At 39.3% G+C, this 15,465-nt stretch overlaps 1 protein-coding gene across 2 annotated transcripts in view; it reads left to right on the top strand.

Annotated features, from left to right (window-relative positions):
- Positions 1 to 7,072: 7,072 nt before the first annotated feature.
- The window catches only part of sema3fb (sema domain, immunoglobulin domain (Ig), short basic domain, secreted, (semaphorin) 3Fb), a 76,163-nt gene continuing 67,770 nt past the window's right edge, over positions 7,073 to 15,465 (top strand). The window contains exons 1-2 of one of the 2 annotated variants that reach the window (XM_079844773.1): positions 7,073 to 7,405; positions 10,671 to 10,824. In XM_079844773.1, the coding sequence (XP_079700899.1) occupies positions 10,713 to 10,824 (112 nt within the window). In that variant the 5' untranslated portion in view covers positions 7,073 to 7,405; positions 10,671 to 10,712. The remainder of the gene's footprint in view (positions 7,406 to 10,670; positions 10,825 to 15,465) is intronic. The other variant, XM_079844772.1, reaches the window with a different exon arrangement.

The following is a 15,465-nucleotide window of genomic DNA, read 5'->3' as shown; positions in this document are numbered from 1 at the left end:
TTTACTGTATTTTTGATCAAATAAATGCAGTCTTGGTGAGCATAAGACACTTTCAAAAACGTTACAAAAAATCTTACCAACCCCAAACTTTAGCACAAGAGTCATATGGACCATTTTCATGGTGTAATACATTTGTAATATTTCTGCAAAACATCTCTTTATATGTTCCAGAGAAGATAGGAAATCATACAGGTTTGGAGCAACATTGATGGTGAGTGAATGATGACAGAATTATTCCTTTAAAGGTGTCAAGAACTGGCTCTTTTACAACCCCAATTCAGAAAAAGTTGGGACAGTATGGAAAACGCAAAAAAAAAAAAAGAAGTGATTTCTAAATTTACTTTGACTTGTATTTCATTGCAGACAATATGAACACAAAATATTTCATGTTTTGTCTGGTCAACTTCATGTCATTTGTAAATATGCATCCTTTCCTGTCATTCAGACCTGCAACACATTTCAAAAAAAGTTGGGACAGTAAAGCATTTACCACTTTGTAATGTTGCCATTCCTTTTCACAACACTTAAAAGACGTTTAGGGACTGAAGACACCAAGTGATGAAGTGTTTCAGGTGTAATTTTGTCCCATTCTTCCTGCAAACAAGTCTTAAGGTGGGCAACAGTACGGGGTCTTCGCTGTCGCATTTTGCGCTTCAAAATGCGCCACACATTCTCTATTGGAGACAGGTCGGGACTGCAGGCAGGCCAGTCAAGTACCCGTACCCTCTTCCTCCGCAGCCAGGACTTTGTAATGTGTGCAGAATGTGGTTTTGCATTGTCTTGTTGAAATATGCATGGACGTCCCTGGAAAAGATGTCTTCTTGAAGGCAGCATATTATGCTCCAAAATCTCTATGTACTTTTCAGCATTAATGGTGCCTTCACAGAAGTGCAAGTTACCTTTGCCAAGGGCACTGACACAACCCCATACCATGACAGACCCTGGCTTTTGGACTTGTTGCTGGTAACAGTCTGGATGATCCTTTTCTTCTTTGGTCCGGAGCACACGGCGTCCATTCCTCCCAAAAAATACCTGAAATACTGATTCATCTGACCACAGTACACGTTTCCACTGTGTGATGGTCCATCCCAGATGCCTCCGAGCCCAGAGAAGTCGACGGCGCTTCTGGACACTGTTAACATAGGGCTTCCTTTTGGCACAGTACAGTTTTAACTGGCATTTGTGGATGTAACTACGTATTGAAGTACTTGACAAAGGTTTGCCAAAGTAGTCCTGAGCACATGTGGTGATATCGCTTATAGATGAATGGCGATTCTTGATGCAGTGCCGCCTGAGGGATCGGAGATCACGGTTGTTCAGCTTAGGTTTGCGCCCTTGTCCTTTACGCACTGAAATTCCTCTAGATTCCTTGAATCTTTTAATTATGTTTTGCACTGTTGAATGTGAAATATCCAAATCTCTTCCTATCTTTCTTTGAGGAACATTGTTTTTAAACTTCTAAAAATTTCAATAATTTTCTCACGTATTTGTTGGCAAACTGGCGATCCTCGGCCCATCTTTGCTCCTAAAGGATTAGACCTTTCTTGGATGCTGCTTTTGTACCAAATCATAATTACAATCACCTGTTGACATCACCTGTTTCAAATCACATCATTATTTAACCATTTTACCTCATTACTAGCCCTAAATTGCTTCTGTCCCAACTTTTTTTGAAATGTGTTGCAGGTCTGAATGACAGGAAAGGATGCATATTTACAAATGACATGAAGTTGACCAGACAAAACATGAAATATTTTGTGTTCATATTGTCTGCAATGAAAAAGTCAAAGTAAATTTAGAAATCACTTCTTTTTTTTTTTTTTTGCATTTTCCATACTGTCCCAACTTTTTCTGATTTGGGGTTGTAAAAAAAATGTAGTTGTCTGAGGTCTACTTGTGACGTTTGCGTGGTTTTTACATTCAAAAACATCATAATGAATAAGTAATAGGCTATTTTCTGCCCTGGTTTTGAGGTCTCTCCATTTTCTCATCTTGTTAAAAATGCACCAAATAGCACTTTATTTACAGCATGATGGGAAGTGAAAGTATTGTTTGATTGGGTTACTTGATTGAAACATGTTATTTCAAAATGAAAACATCAAGTTACTTCAAAGAGTAATGGTTTTAAGTCTGTTTAACATGAATCAATTACATTTTTTGAACCAGAAACCTGACATAATTGTGTTAAATCAAGACGAATTGCTTAAATAAAGTGAACAGCATCATCAAATAATTTTTTGAGTGAAAAACAAAGTTTTGTCAGATATCTTCTGGAGTGATTTTTCAGCTACACTCATATGCGCATACAATCAGCACAAAAGAGCTAAAGGGCAGTTTTCTACACACACCTCCGCTGTGGGAAAAGGTGTCAGGTTATTGACCCCTGAGGTAATCACAGTGTGAGCACTTGTGACTAAAGTGTCTGCACCCTTCATTATCACCCACAGTTCACAGATACACACAGGTACAATAACACCTGAAGCCTCAGGGCTTTACTGCACCACAGGAGTGCAGGTCTATTATTTCTGTTGCACGAGGTGCCTCAGCGTAAGCTCATGTCATCCCACTGAAACGCTCAACCAATACTTCTGCAGCCGTATTAGAGGACCAGCCCTCGAGGGAAGATTCGGTGTCAATCCAGCAAACCGGATAAAAGACAATGGCATGGTGGAAACAAGTTCACAGGCTCACTCAGTCTCCACATCCAGTCTTGACATCTGAAATGCCTTTTATTTCCACATAAAGGACGGGGTGAAGGGTTCTGAGACAGTTGTGTAGACCTGCCTCCTCCAGAAGCCCCTCTCTGCCCCACGCTGAAAAGATAAGTTGTCGAAGTTGTCAGAGTTCGCCTGGAGGGAGACAAAGTCAGTCTGCTTTCATTTACAGACATCTTCCATTTGACCTCTGCCAAGTCGTCTTTGAGAACAGTTTTATTGCAGGTCGGTGCGAGAGACGAGGGAGGGGTGAATGGTTCGACGGTGCTGAAAAGGACAGATTCTCCCTTCATTCTCCGGTTCTGTCCATTCAACCTCTTCAGCCCGAGCTCAATCTCACCGACGGGCTGCATTGTGACCGTAATGTGAATTTTGCGGCGAACGCAGATGAAATAGGAGGCTAATAAAGAATGTGGCCCACGGAAAGTGAGCGACAGAAGTGCAGCAATGCGAAGCCTGGATTTAGCTTTTTCAATCTTTTTTTGACAATAGCGGAATGATTTTCATTAGTCGCCTCAAAGTCGAAGGTTTTCAAATAACTTTGTGACGCGAGAGACAAAGATGTAGGGCTCCGTATACTGACTGCTGCAGAACTCTTCATCCATGTTTATGTCCCACTTTTTTTCTGGCCATCCTATAGATTCTGCTGACCAAGAAGGAATCTGTTCTATTCAAAAAGTTTGTTGAATGATTTGGACATTTTCTATGTTGAACATATATATACATATACATATACATATATATATATATATATATTTATATATATACACACACCAATCAGGCATAACATTATGACCACTAGGGCTGTAACGATTTGACCAAAAATAAAAACCTCGATTAATTGAACATTTGACCTTGATTACGATTAATGAACGAATCTTTTTTTTATAATTTTTTTTTCTCATAAGGATTTTGAGTAAGTTCACTGATAAGGTTTGTACTGTAAATATGTTCTACTATTAAAGGTGGAATTTTTTTTTCTAATGAAAAAGTGCATTTCTTTGTGATTTTAAAATACTTGAAGGAAACGGTTCACTTTCAGCAGTTATTGTCTATGGGGCAGATTTCTGCTTGTTGTACATCAGATACAGATACATTAACACAGTAGGCCTACATTACATTTATTTGAATGCATTAATGAGAGAGTGATTGTGTGTGTGAATTACTCATACCGTCTCTATTCATTATGAAGCTATGGTTTGTACTTCAAAGGTATTAAAATATATGCCTATAACGGTTGAGTTTCTAAGCTACTTTACTTTAGTGACAGGACAGCATTGAGCGCTGCTCTCTGCGCGCGATCTTCACGTGATGTGCGAGATTCTGTCTGAGTGTTCGTTTGTCACAATATATCAGGCATTAGTTCAACATAATACACATCTGATGGTCGAAACTCGCTTTAATGTTCAAACTGGCAGGGCTTAAAACACATTCAAATGACAAGCTTTGTGAGGACGCAGGTGAAAGATCTGCCTTCAGGGCGCGTGTGTGTTGTCAGAGACGCGACACGGCTCGGCTCTCTGTGTCACAGAAAAAAGCTGAGCACTGAACGGAGAAGTTTTCCGTATTGTTGTTTTTGAATAGTGCACAATCGCTTTAAATGTTGAAACTGGCAAGCCTTTAAATGCATACTTGACAAACTTTATGAGCACGAAAGTGAAAGCGGCTTCGGGGCTTGCGCGTGCCGTCTGTGTGTGTGTGTGTGTGTGTGTGTGTGTGTGTGTGTGTGTGTGTGTGTGTGTCAGCGCGTAGGCTATAAGAACAGCAATTAACTGACCTGTATAAACTGTGTAAAACATGCAGTTACTATAGTGATTCTGGGCATCTATAAACAAAGATAACTGCTCCTGCATCTCTCTGTGTGCCTGCAAACTGCACTTGATGTGACTGACGGGGCGGAGTCACGTTAAAACCGATATAACCGACATGGGAAAAATACATCGGTTATAGGTTCTAAATGTCGGTTTCGGTTATTTTTCGATTAATCGTACAGCCCTAATGACCACCTTCCTAACATTGTGTTGGTCCCCCTTTTGAAGCCAAAACAGCCCTGACCCATTGAGGCATGGACTCCACTAATCCCCTGAAGGTGTGCTGTGGTATCTGGCACCAAGATGTTAGCAGCAGATCCTTTAAGTTGTAAGTTGTGAGGTGGGGCCTCCATGGATCTGACTTGTTTGTTCAGCAAATCCCACAGATGCTCGATTGGATTGAGATCTGGGGAATTTGGAGGCCAAGTCAACACCTCAAACTCGTTGTTGTGCTCCTCAAAGCATTCCTGAACAATTTTTGCTTTGTGGCAGGGCGCATTATCTGCTGAAAGAGCCACAGCCACCAGGGAATACCGTTTCGATGAAAGGCTGTACATGGTCTGCAACAATGCTTAGGTAGGTGGTACGTGTCAAAGTAACATCCACATGGATAGCAGGATCCAAGGTTCAGCAGAACATTGCCCAAAGCATCACACTGCCTCCGCCGGCTTGCCTTCTTCCCATAGTGCATTCTGGAGCCATGTGTTTGATATATATAGTAATTTTTCAATTGTAATATTTCATTTCAATTATAATAGTTTTACTGATCAAATAAATGCCTTGATGAGCATAAGAGTCTTCTTTCAAAAATATTGTACTGTATATTTGTTTGTATTTACATAAACTCACCACACATGACATAACTTGTTGTAATGATGCTTTCCCATAAAATCATTTGAAAGTTCATTATTTGTAGCATGATAGATTGCTCTGCTTTGTCTGCCATCAATATGCATTAAAATAAGCTTGTCTTCATCATGTTGTAAGAAAGATACATACCAAAATATCTGATTTCTCCCAGAGGTTTTCCCAAGCATTCCACATGGGGACAACACTCTCTATATCAAGCAGCCTGAGTGCTGTAGTGGCACCATGCTCATATCACCCTTATTGAAGGAGACACACATGATCATTTCCAAAAGATGAATGTCGTTCAGTTATGTCACTGCATGTCTCGCATCAAAGAGAGTAGAACCTCATTCCTGTCTTTCTACGAGCTGCCCTGAGAAAGAAGACGAGTTGCATTGCTGATATTGTCTGTAAATCTTGCGCAGGTAGTTTCAACCTTTAAGCAGTGGTATGCCTTTTATCTAAAACCCTGTGTCATGTATTAACACGCAAAAGCATTTACTCCCAAATACAAGAATGTTTCTGCTTACGGGCTGAGATGAAGGGACTTGAATACTTTATGTGTGTATGTGGTGTGCAAACGGTCGTAGATAAATGAAACCCGAGGCTCTGTAACTTTAATTGCATTTTATTGCGCATTATAAGTTTTAAAGCAAAGACCTGTTCGGAAGAAGCAGTAGAACTGGAAGTGATGATCCCAGTGTCACACAATCAAGCTTCAAAACTGATTTTGAAAGCTCTTTGAGTTACTATCAGATTGAAGGTTTTCACATTATCTTCATCTTACACAATTTTCTGACCTTTAATATGTAAACAAATAACATATTTTGGCCATGAGAAACTTCTACTGCTCTCAATTGCATACCCTTATATGAGTGTCTTTTTCGTGGTCGTGTGTCATATCGATAGATGGATAAATATTACATTACAATAATAGAGAGAGACTGCTGGCTAGTTGTCACACTCTTTATACTGGTGACTGTTTCTCTACATTACTTTAATTTCTGTCTATATACACAACTTCATATTGTGGCTAGTCTACAAAAAAAAAAAGAATAAATGGCATATTAAAATCTTTTCACAAAACTGTAACAATTGTGAAAAAACAAACAACAAAAATATAGTAATTAAAGCAAACATCTAACATACAAAAATGTAAAAGCACTGTCTGTTTTGGCCAGAAAATATTGAGATAAACAAAATATAAAAATAAATAATGAGTAAAAAAAAGTATTATTTAATTCTGCTACAAATAATTTGTACATTATTATTATATTATTAAAAATATATCGTCTTTCAGAACATAATTCAACCTTTAGTTGACTCGTGTCTGAACGTATGCTATATTGTAGTTTTACTGTGCTATTCAACATGTTTTTAAGAGGGTTATGAACTACAGAATGTCACCATAGCCTACAACAATGTTGTAACAAATACACAAATATAGCGTTCCACACAGTAATTGCACTTCATATCTAGTTATTGTGAATACTCACTGAGTTTACTCCACCTAATGAAACATGAATGTAATCGCACTCACAGTGGTCACAAGTGGACCGCTTGACAGTCAGTGAGTGAGTTGAAGATAATCACAGCGGCTCTCGCTGAAGGGGGCGGTGCTCCAAGGTAAATCCCCGCCCCGTGGGCGTGTCGCATGCAAATGAGCGACAATGCATCCACCTGCCAAGCTGTTTGGGCAGCATTTGAGGCGAGCGAATGAGTGCGAGCAGGAGTGCGCTTGTGTTTGGAGCTATTCAGACAGGCAGTCACAGCGCTGAAGCTGTTCTCGGAGTTGTCAGGTGGCTTTTCCGCTTCTTTAGCGCGATATCAAACGGGATTTTATAACAACTGTGCCAGATGAACACTATAATAGAGAAGAGGCACACCGCGCTCAGGTGTTCAGAGAGATAAGGACTGTACCTGCAGGACCTGGGACATAAACACACGAACATACACGAGAACTCAGGCATTTACTGGATTCACTCTTTGAGTTGAGCTCAAAGTTCCTTTTGGGCAGTTTGGAGAAAGCAGGTAAACATTAGCTTGCACGAATTTCTTTTGTTTTCATCTTCTCAACACTACTATTTTATTATGAGGACCATTTAAACGTTTAGATTTGATTTCTAAATTCCTTAAAACTTCAAATGAATGCAGACTCCTATAAAATGGTTGTCTTAATAATTATTTCCCAGTATAACAGTCAGTGTTGGCAGAAATGTTTACTATTTTGTTCCCCCCTCCATAATGTAAAATGCAAATTCTTGTATTTCTTAATATAATATTCTATTTTTTTAATGTATCCATTGGTGATATTCCACTTAATGTAATATGGTCCTAAACACATGTATTGAAGTGAAGTAATTTCATTTTCAAAGGACTTGACATTTCATGTCAATGTTGGATAGATTAAGAATAACACATACTCTGAAGTTGCATTACTCCCCACACATTCATATGGAAGTATGTACACTAAATAACCTTGTATAATTCTTTGCATTGTCACTTATTTTACTCTCCACTCCGAGACGAAATTGCTTTGCACATCTCATTTCTTGCTGTTTCCCAGTGTTTTTCTAAAATAAGTTAACCATACACTGAGAGCTCCTGTGTATATATCAGCACAATAGGCATTTAAGACCGAGTCAAAGTAGTTTATTTTCATTTCTCTGCTGGGTTGCAGGAAAAAGAAACAAAATACAACGTCTCCAGGGGCCATAGAGCATGTCTTGACAAAACAAACACCGTAACAATTTCACAAACTAGCATTAACAAACACCGTAAATGCAGATATAGATACTGTAGTGCTTAATGGGGTAACAACGTGCAGAAAGCAAGAGTTGCATAAAAATAAGTGAGAGCAGTCATCTTGTGGATCATTCATAAGTCTTTACAAATGTTGACAACTTGCAATGTGTACCAAGGCTGGATTTACAAGCCAAATCTGACTTTGATGAGTTATGAGTAGCAGAAGAGACCATTTTATGAATTGTGTTCTATTCATATATTTAATTAATCTATGTTTTCTAAATTTTATATTTGTCATTAGAATTGATTCAGTCAGTTAATACATGTCAATTTTTTTTATTATAGTTAGTTAATAAATAAATCACAGTCCTCCTTAAGTGGGATTTAAACAAATGTATAAATCAAAAAACCTGATGATGGTCATGCAACGTTGCTAATAAAAAGTTTATATCTTCTGCAAGTATCGATAGCGTGTGGGATTTCCTTGAACTTTTTATACATCAAAAAGTAAACTGAATGAGAGTGAATGTTTCTCGCTATCCCACTATTTTTCCCATAATATTTTGACTGATGTGATAAAAAGCCATATATTTTGTGGTCCGTGTATTGATCCATTCTTTCAGTGTATTTGTGAGGTTGTATCCATAATTGCTTGCCTCCAACTGTGTCTGTGTGCACTTGTGTTCATATAATTGTTGTTTAATTTCACTGGCTTGTGTGAGGTAAAGAGGCAGAGAATTTAGATAAACAGCCGGACAGTTAACAAATTGCCTGCAAATAGCTGAGGTTTAAACAGCTGCTTCCACTCATAAACGCTCTGCGGCCAGGCAGCACTTTCTTGGACAGATCGTCTTCCGCCAGAACTACTTTTCTGTTCTGAAATGTTTGCTCCTCCTTAAAAAAACGCATATGCACTTGTGATCGATGTCAATAGGGTTTGGGAACAGTATTGTCGATATCTGCACAGATTTAAGTTTTTAAGGTTATGTCACTCCGCCACTGAGGAACATGAGTGCAGCCCCTCTATGGGTGGCAGCCTTGTTCCTGCCCATGTGAAAAAGATAGACTATGTGGCAGCAGTGGGGTTTGTCAACATACTCCCTTGGGGAATATCCCTTTGCTGTACGTTTCAAACAAATGTAACCAAACCCTTATTTTTTGGCGGAATGTTTACTGTGAAGGGCCTCTTAGCTTCTCTTATTAAGCCAGAGGTAAAACTAGAATACATACAGGCGAACAAGATTTCAGATTAAACATTGGCTTTTGCTTTGACCTTAAGGGGATAGTTCACCCAAAATTGAACACTTCAACCAGACAGTTGACAGTAGCCACATTTTTTTTTTTTTCTACTATGGAAGTCAATGGGTGCCGTCAACTGTCTGGTTACCAACATTCTTTAAAATATATTGTGTGTTCAACAGAACAAAGAAACTCATACAGGTTTGGAACAACTTGAGGGTGAGTAAGTAATGACAATAAGCCTGTCGCAATAATCAATATATCGATATATCGCACAATATATGTACATGACCTCAATAATTTTTTGTGATGCAATATATCACCCATTATGTTTACATGATAATGAATGTCACCAACATTTTACTCGATTGTGCTGTCATCTTGTATGTTTTCCGTGACGGAGGGGAAAGTGGTTCTCGGACACGGAGCGTTTATCGACAGGTGAAAAAAGGCGCCATTTGAGGCGTTATAGTGTTTTCCTGACAACTACTGACAGTTTGGAAGAATAAGCCCAAATGGACTCGATTTCAAAGCCGCAAACCCCTGTTCCGGTGCACATATACATGTCAATGCAGAATGACGAGTGTTAAAGCCGTTTCACAAGGGAAAATGTTTATTCACTATTTATTCAATTTTTTTATTTTTATGTAGGATAATATATTTTTAAATCTTAATTTCCATGATCTAAAGAATTAAAAGGTTGTCATTTGAAAGTGTGTAGGTCTTATATTAGGAGGATTATATATTCAGTGGCTTAAAATGACAATAATATCGTTTATCGCAATTATTTCTGGGACGATATATCGTGAAACAAAAAGTAGTTATCGTGACAGGCCTAAATGACAATTATAATTTTTGGGTGAACTATAGGGAAAATCTTTTGGTCTTCATTTGATATGTTGTGATCATCACTAGAAAATGTACACAGATATTTCTTTAAAATGTTTAATTATAAAATTATAATTTCTTCAAAAGGTTGCTATCTGCTTTGTATGCAGATATAGCTAAATGAAAGCAGCTGTGACTTTTGTGAATAAGGTGCAAACTATCAACCTAATTTGCATTGAAAAGAGGCGTGTTTGTGCTTTGAAGAATGGCAGTGATTTAAATACAGAGCAGTGCAGTTACAGCACTTTTTTTGCAGTGTTTAGTGTGTAAATCACATAATTTTGCACTGGAATATTCACCCTACAGTCATACAGTCAGTAACCTAAAGAAATTAACTTTTTTATATTTGTCTGTGCCATGCTTCACCTTTGGAAAGCTGTATATGAAGTCACATAATTTACAATTCCGTGTTTACTTTCCCCAGTGGCCTCTGCAGTTGTGTCTTTCGGACTTCAACGGATGCACCATGTTGTTGGGCAGTCCTTGGTCAGTCCAGGTTCTCCTGGCTCTATCTGTCATGACGTTGGGTTTGGACAGCGAACCTCAGAACGCCCCCAGGGTCTTCTTGTCCTTCAAAGGTAAGAGAGCATTTCTGTTTGGCTTTCTCTTGATTTGCTTCTGGTTTGCTTTCAGGGATCGCAGCTCCATTTGTGTGGGCTGTGGTTTGGAGGAACCGTGTGAACGTTCTGGAGTATACTTTTCTCAAATGCTACCTTCTGGTTTTCATGACTGAAATTGATGAGTTGATAAATGCTTTAGGTTCGGTGGGAAATTCACAGCGTAGACGGATTCTCCAGTTTAACCACACGCCGAATAAGTTAAAAAAAAAACCTCCGTGTTGTTCTTAATGGCTTTCCCGCCAAACGTCGTAGTTGTTTTTTTTTTCACCCATCTGCGTCCACTTTCATTCGGTGTCAGTAATTAAAGACACAAACAAGAGTTGAAGAAACAATCATTCCGAAACTTCAACACAGGTCAGAGAAATTTACAGAAAGCTGAACATGCCGTCTCAGTTATTTCGGTAGTATGTTTTTAACACACACATTTCTGAAATAATCAATAGCAGATGCAAAACGGGAGATGTGAGAAGTTGGTGATGAAATTATGGCAGATGAGCCTAGTGTTTTAGCACAGGGCCTGAACACTCTCTCACAGATTCACACTTATTTATTTTTTTTACAAATAAAGCTTCTTAAAATGTTTTTGCACCCTGATTCCATAAGAGAACCTTTTTATTTAAAAGACAGCTCCATTTTGATCTGAAAAACAATAATGTACACTCTTTAACATCCATGGAATGTTGCACAAACACAATTTACAGCGGAAATAAGTTTCGATTTATATAAAATGTTCACACTAAAAAAAATTATGGTTCTTTTAAGAACTGTTCACTGAAAGGTTCTTTAAGGTAGCATAATGGATTCAGCAGAATTTCTTTGAGACTTTTTAACCAAAAGATCCTTATACAGTGAAAAATGTTTCTCGCTGAACCTAATGTGTTGCAAAAACCATTAAAGAAGCTTTATTTTTGAGAGTTCAATTGGCCAGGCTGCATCTTGGGAATTTTTTTGTTCTTCTTGTAGAGTTAAATTGTCTAGATCAGCCATGCACATCGATTATGCCCCAGGTCTGCACTGCTTGAGATCCATCCTGCGATTAGCCATTTCAGAGAAGGGACCACACAATTCCCCTGTTTGCCAAACCCTCTGTTTCCCAGACCCGAATGTGCTGGTGGACTTAATTATGAAAGCCGCCCGGCACAGTTCGTTATTCAAGGCTTTTTTCTGCTTTAATCAAGACGGATTTAACACTCCACTGAGCGTGTTTGTAGATCCAGTCATTTTTGAAGGATTTCAAATATTGGCCCAGGCTCAGGAATCGCTTTACTTCATGAAGCTGTGCTGTGCTAGAACCCCGCCTCTTCACATGACGCAGTCTTTTAGCTCCATGATGTGTAAATTGTACATATCAAATATTGCTTGCTACCAACAGGATCTAATGTGGTTATGGTTGAAAGGGTCATGGATTTGTCATTTTGTGGGCTCTCTTTAGAAAAAAGCTGATTCGTTGCTTACTTGCAGCGATATTTGGATTCTGCGGTCGCAGAGCTCTCCAGCCAAACTCGCATTTAGCGCTTTTAATTGGTTTTGGAGAGCGACTGCAAACCTCATCATAAGACAGCACCTGCCGTCCACCCCAAACTGCAGGCCTACTGTTTTCGCCCCATAACACCTCACAGCACACACAGGAATGTGCTAATTATTGTCAAACCCATGCCCGTTTTTAGACTGAGTTCAGTCTGTGTGCATTATATGATCGTTGAAGCGTTTCTCTAAAACTTTCCTTGAATAGTTCTCAAAGCTTTGAAGATCTGAAACCCAACCCGTCTAAGTTAGCTGTGTCAATACGTCGACTGCTCTTAGATACGTTATCAGGTTTTCCACTTTACAGTGCTATTATTCTCAGGAACTCCGTGACGGAAGTATAGCATGCCAAACTGAACACACATTTGATGCTCATATTTGTTGCTCTGTTAGTCGTATGTCCGACTTTCTGTGACGCCTTAAATCGAATTGCTCTGTCAACCCACTTTAGGGGTCAAGAGTTGTGAACCCCCCACCACCACACACACACACACACACACACACACACACACACACACACACACACACACACACACACACACACACACACACACACGAGAGCAGCTCACCTTTCTAGTAAAGCGGTTCCACCCCACTTGGAGAGTAAATCAAAAACATCTTAATTGTTCTTTGAGCTTTGCAACTTCCTTCCACTTGTGTTGAACTTCGTCAAGGTTGTTTCCCCCGGGAAAATATCCCATGATGCCAACGGTGAGGGTTTTTAAACCAATGGCAGATGTGGTACCTTTTCCATATCAGTTTTGGGAGAAACCCAATCCTGTTTGGTCTGTGTAGAAATGGATTACCATGGTAAATGGGATGACACTGATTCAGTGATGATCAATCAAACCGTTGACTGCATCCAGATGCCCGTTTTCAGTCGTATTAAATGCATAAGCCAAGGGGGGTTATCGACCACAATCACGGCTCATTTAATGTAAATTGACGCTGTTTGAATGTGAGATTTAATTCCACGTCTTGTCCCCAACATTGAAAGGTGACCCAGCATGCACAATTGATTTAGAGCCGTAGGAGTCTGTGTCGCCAGCCTCCCTCCAGGGGTTCTGACCCCCTTCAACTATACGGACACACGCACACCCCACTGGGTGCTTTGACTGGGTTTGGCTTAACTTGCTAATCTGATGTCAGCATTGCTGCTTTTCTAAAAGTGTCTGGGACTGATTAGAGTAAGTTAACGTGTCTGGATAAGTGTAAAAGAGTGATGTCCTAAAATCTCTAAGTTCTCGCGCTTGGAGAATTCATAGGCGGAACCGTTGAGCTCACACTGTTGGGACGCAATACCAGAGCTCAAAGTTGACTTCAAAGCTTTTAAAGACATGCACGTGAAATATGCCGCCTGTTTCAGTTTGGCTCAGGTAAATGGTATTGTACAGGTGACATCGGGTTTAAATTCATCTTGGCACAGAATCAGAGTAAACTTTCTGCTGAGGTTTGTTGTTTTTGCTGCTAATGAAGCCTGTTTGAGAAGACTGACATTTGAGCCAGGTGACGAATGAATTATGGGTAGATTGGGTTAACAGTCCGGTGGTCATTTCTGTATTTATTTATTTATTGAATTGTGAAAGGTAGCAGATGGCAACATGTACATCCTAGTTTTATGCCATATATAAGCAGATTTATTACTTTTATAGATTTTATAAGATTTATTATGATAGGACTGACACTTTTATAAGATTTATTATGATAGGACAGTAGGTAGACAGGAAGCGAAGTGGGAGAGAGAGAGAGAGGGGGACAGGATCGGGAAAGGTCCACGAGCCGGGACTCGAACTCAGGTCGCCCGAAGCGCAACAGCGATATATGTCAGCGCACTGCCTACAAGGCTATTGGTGCCGACTTTATTACATTTTTAAAGCCAATGAGAAAAAGCCAACCCAAAAATGTGTCAGCCAGTCAGAAAAATTGGTAGTGGCTTTCCTTCAGTGGTGTGAGTTTGGGGGCGGAGCTACCCATTTATAGATTGCTTTGAAAGCCCACGCAGATGTTCTGAAATATTCCATAGATGATTGTCATGTGTTTGAGTGACGCAGTTTACTGTTTTCACAATGTACACATACTTTTTACATTTAAAAATACAAGTGGGCACATTTAGAAGTTTTTATATTTGTTCTTCAAGTAACATCTCAGTTTTTAGGTGACCTGCATTTTCATCAGAATCGAATCTTGGAAGCTGGACAAAACCAGGGAGCCCCATACCAGTCAGTCTCAGCTTGTTTTTACTTATGTGGTTAACCTCTATATGCCAAACATGTGGCATTCATAGTTGCCCACAAATATAATTTTTAATTCCGTAAAATAACTACTTTGAGATGTCGGTTTCGGCCAAAGAGGTGGTGAACATTACACGTCTCATTGACTATTACACCCAATACAACAATAACAAATATAGCCTTAATACACTATAATTAGTGTGCTAAGACCATTAAGCATGTGTCTGCCAGCAAGGGAAACAGCATTTACATGATGAAAACCGAACTGCATATGGACAGGTTATGAGCAAGCGGGAATAGTTATTTTTTACCAGCGGAGCCATATATCTAGGTAGCTACACCACAACACACAAAAATATTTCCAGGTGTTTTTCCAGCTAATGCACATACATGTTCTAGAGTAAATCTTTTTTTCATTGGCTCTTTTATTTAAAAGATGGGACTTCATTTCTGTAGCTGCGCTATTGAGCGTTCGTTTTTTATTTCTGCGGTCCGTGATCTCCCTCTAATGTGTCTGATGTCATCCGATCTCTATAAACAGTTCTGTGCTGTCATGTAAAATCAGGTCATTTGAAATGAAGTCAGTCGAGAGTGATTTGTTCTCCAGGCCTTTAAGTATCCGCTTTTATAGGAGGAACACTGGACGCATTGTATTTGAGAGGGGTAATGATCATTCAAACCTGGCATTGCGACTACATGAGGATCTCAAGAGGAGATCTGATAAGGATGAATAGACAGATGGATGATAAGGGGAAAAGAGCCATTTGGAAGAGTCCCTCTTTCTTATTTTCTAGCTCTCTTTCTCTTTCTTTCCATCTATGCCATTTCCTCAGAGGCTGTTCGG

The sequence above is a fragment of the Gobio gobio genome (assembly GCF_949357685.1).
Source record: "Gobio gobio genome assembly, chromosome: 19".
In the NCBI taxonomy this organism is placed as follows: domain Eukaryota; kingdom Metazoa; phylum Chordata; class Actinopteri; order Cypriniformes; family Gobionidae; genus Gobio; species Gobio gobio.
This window is presented reverse-complemented; position numbering and strand designations above follow the sequence as displayed.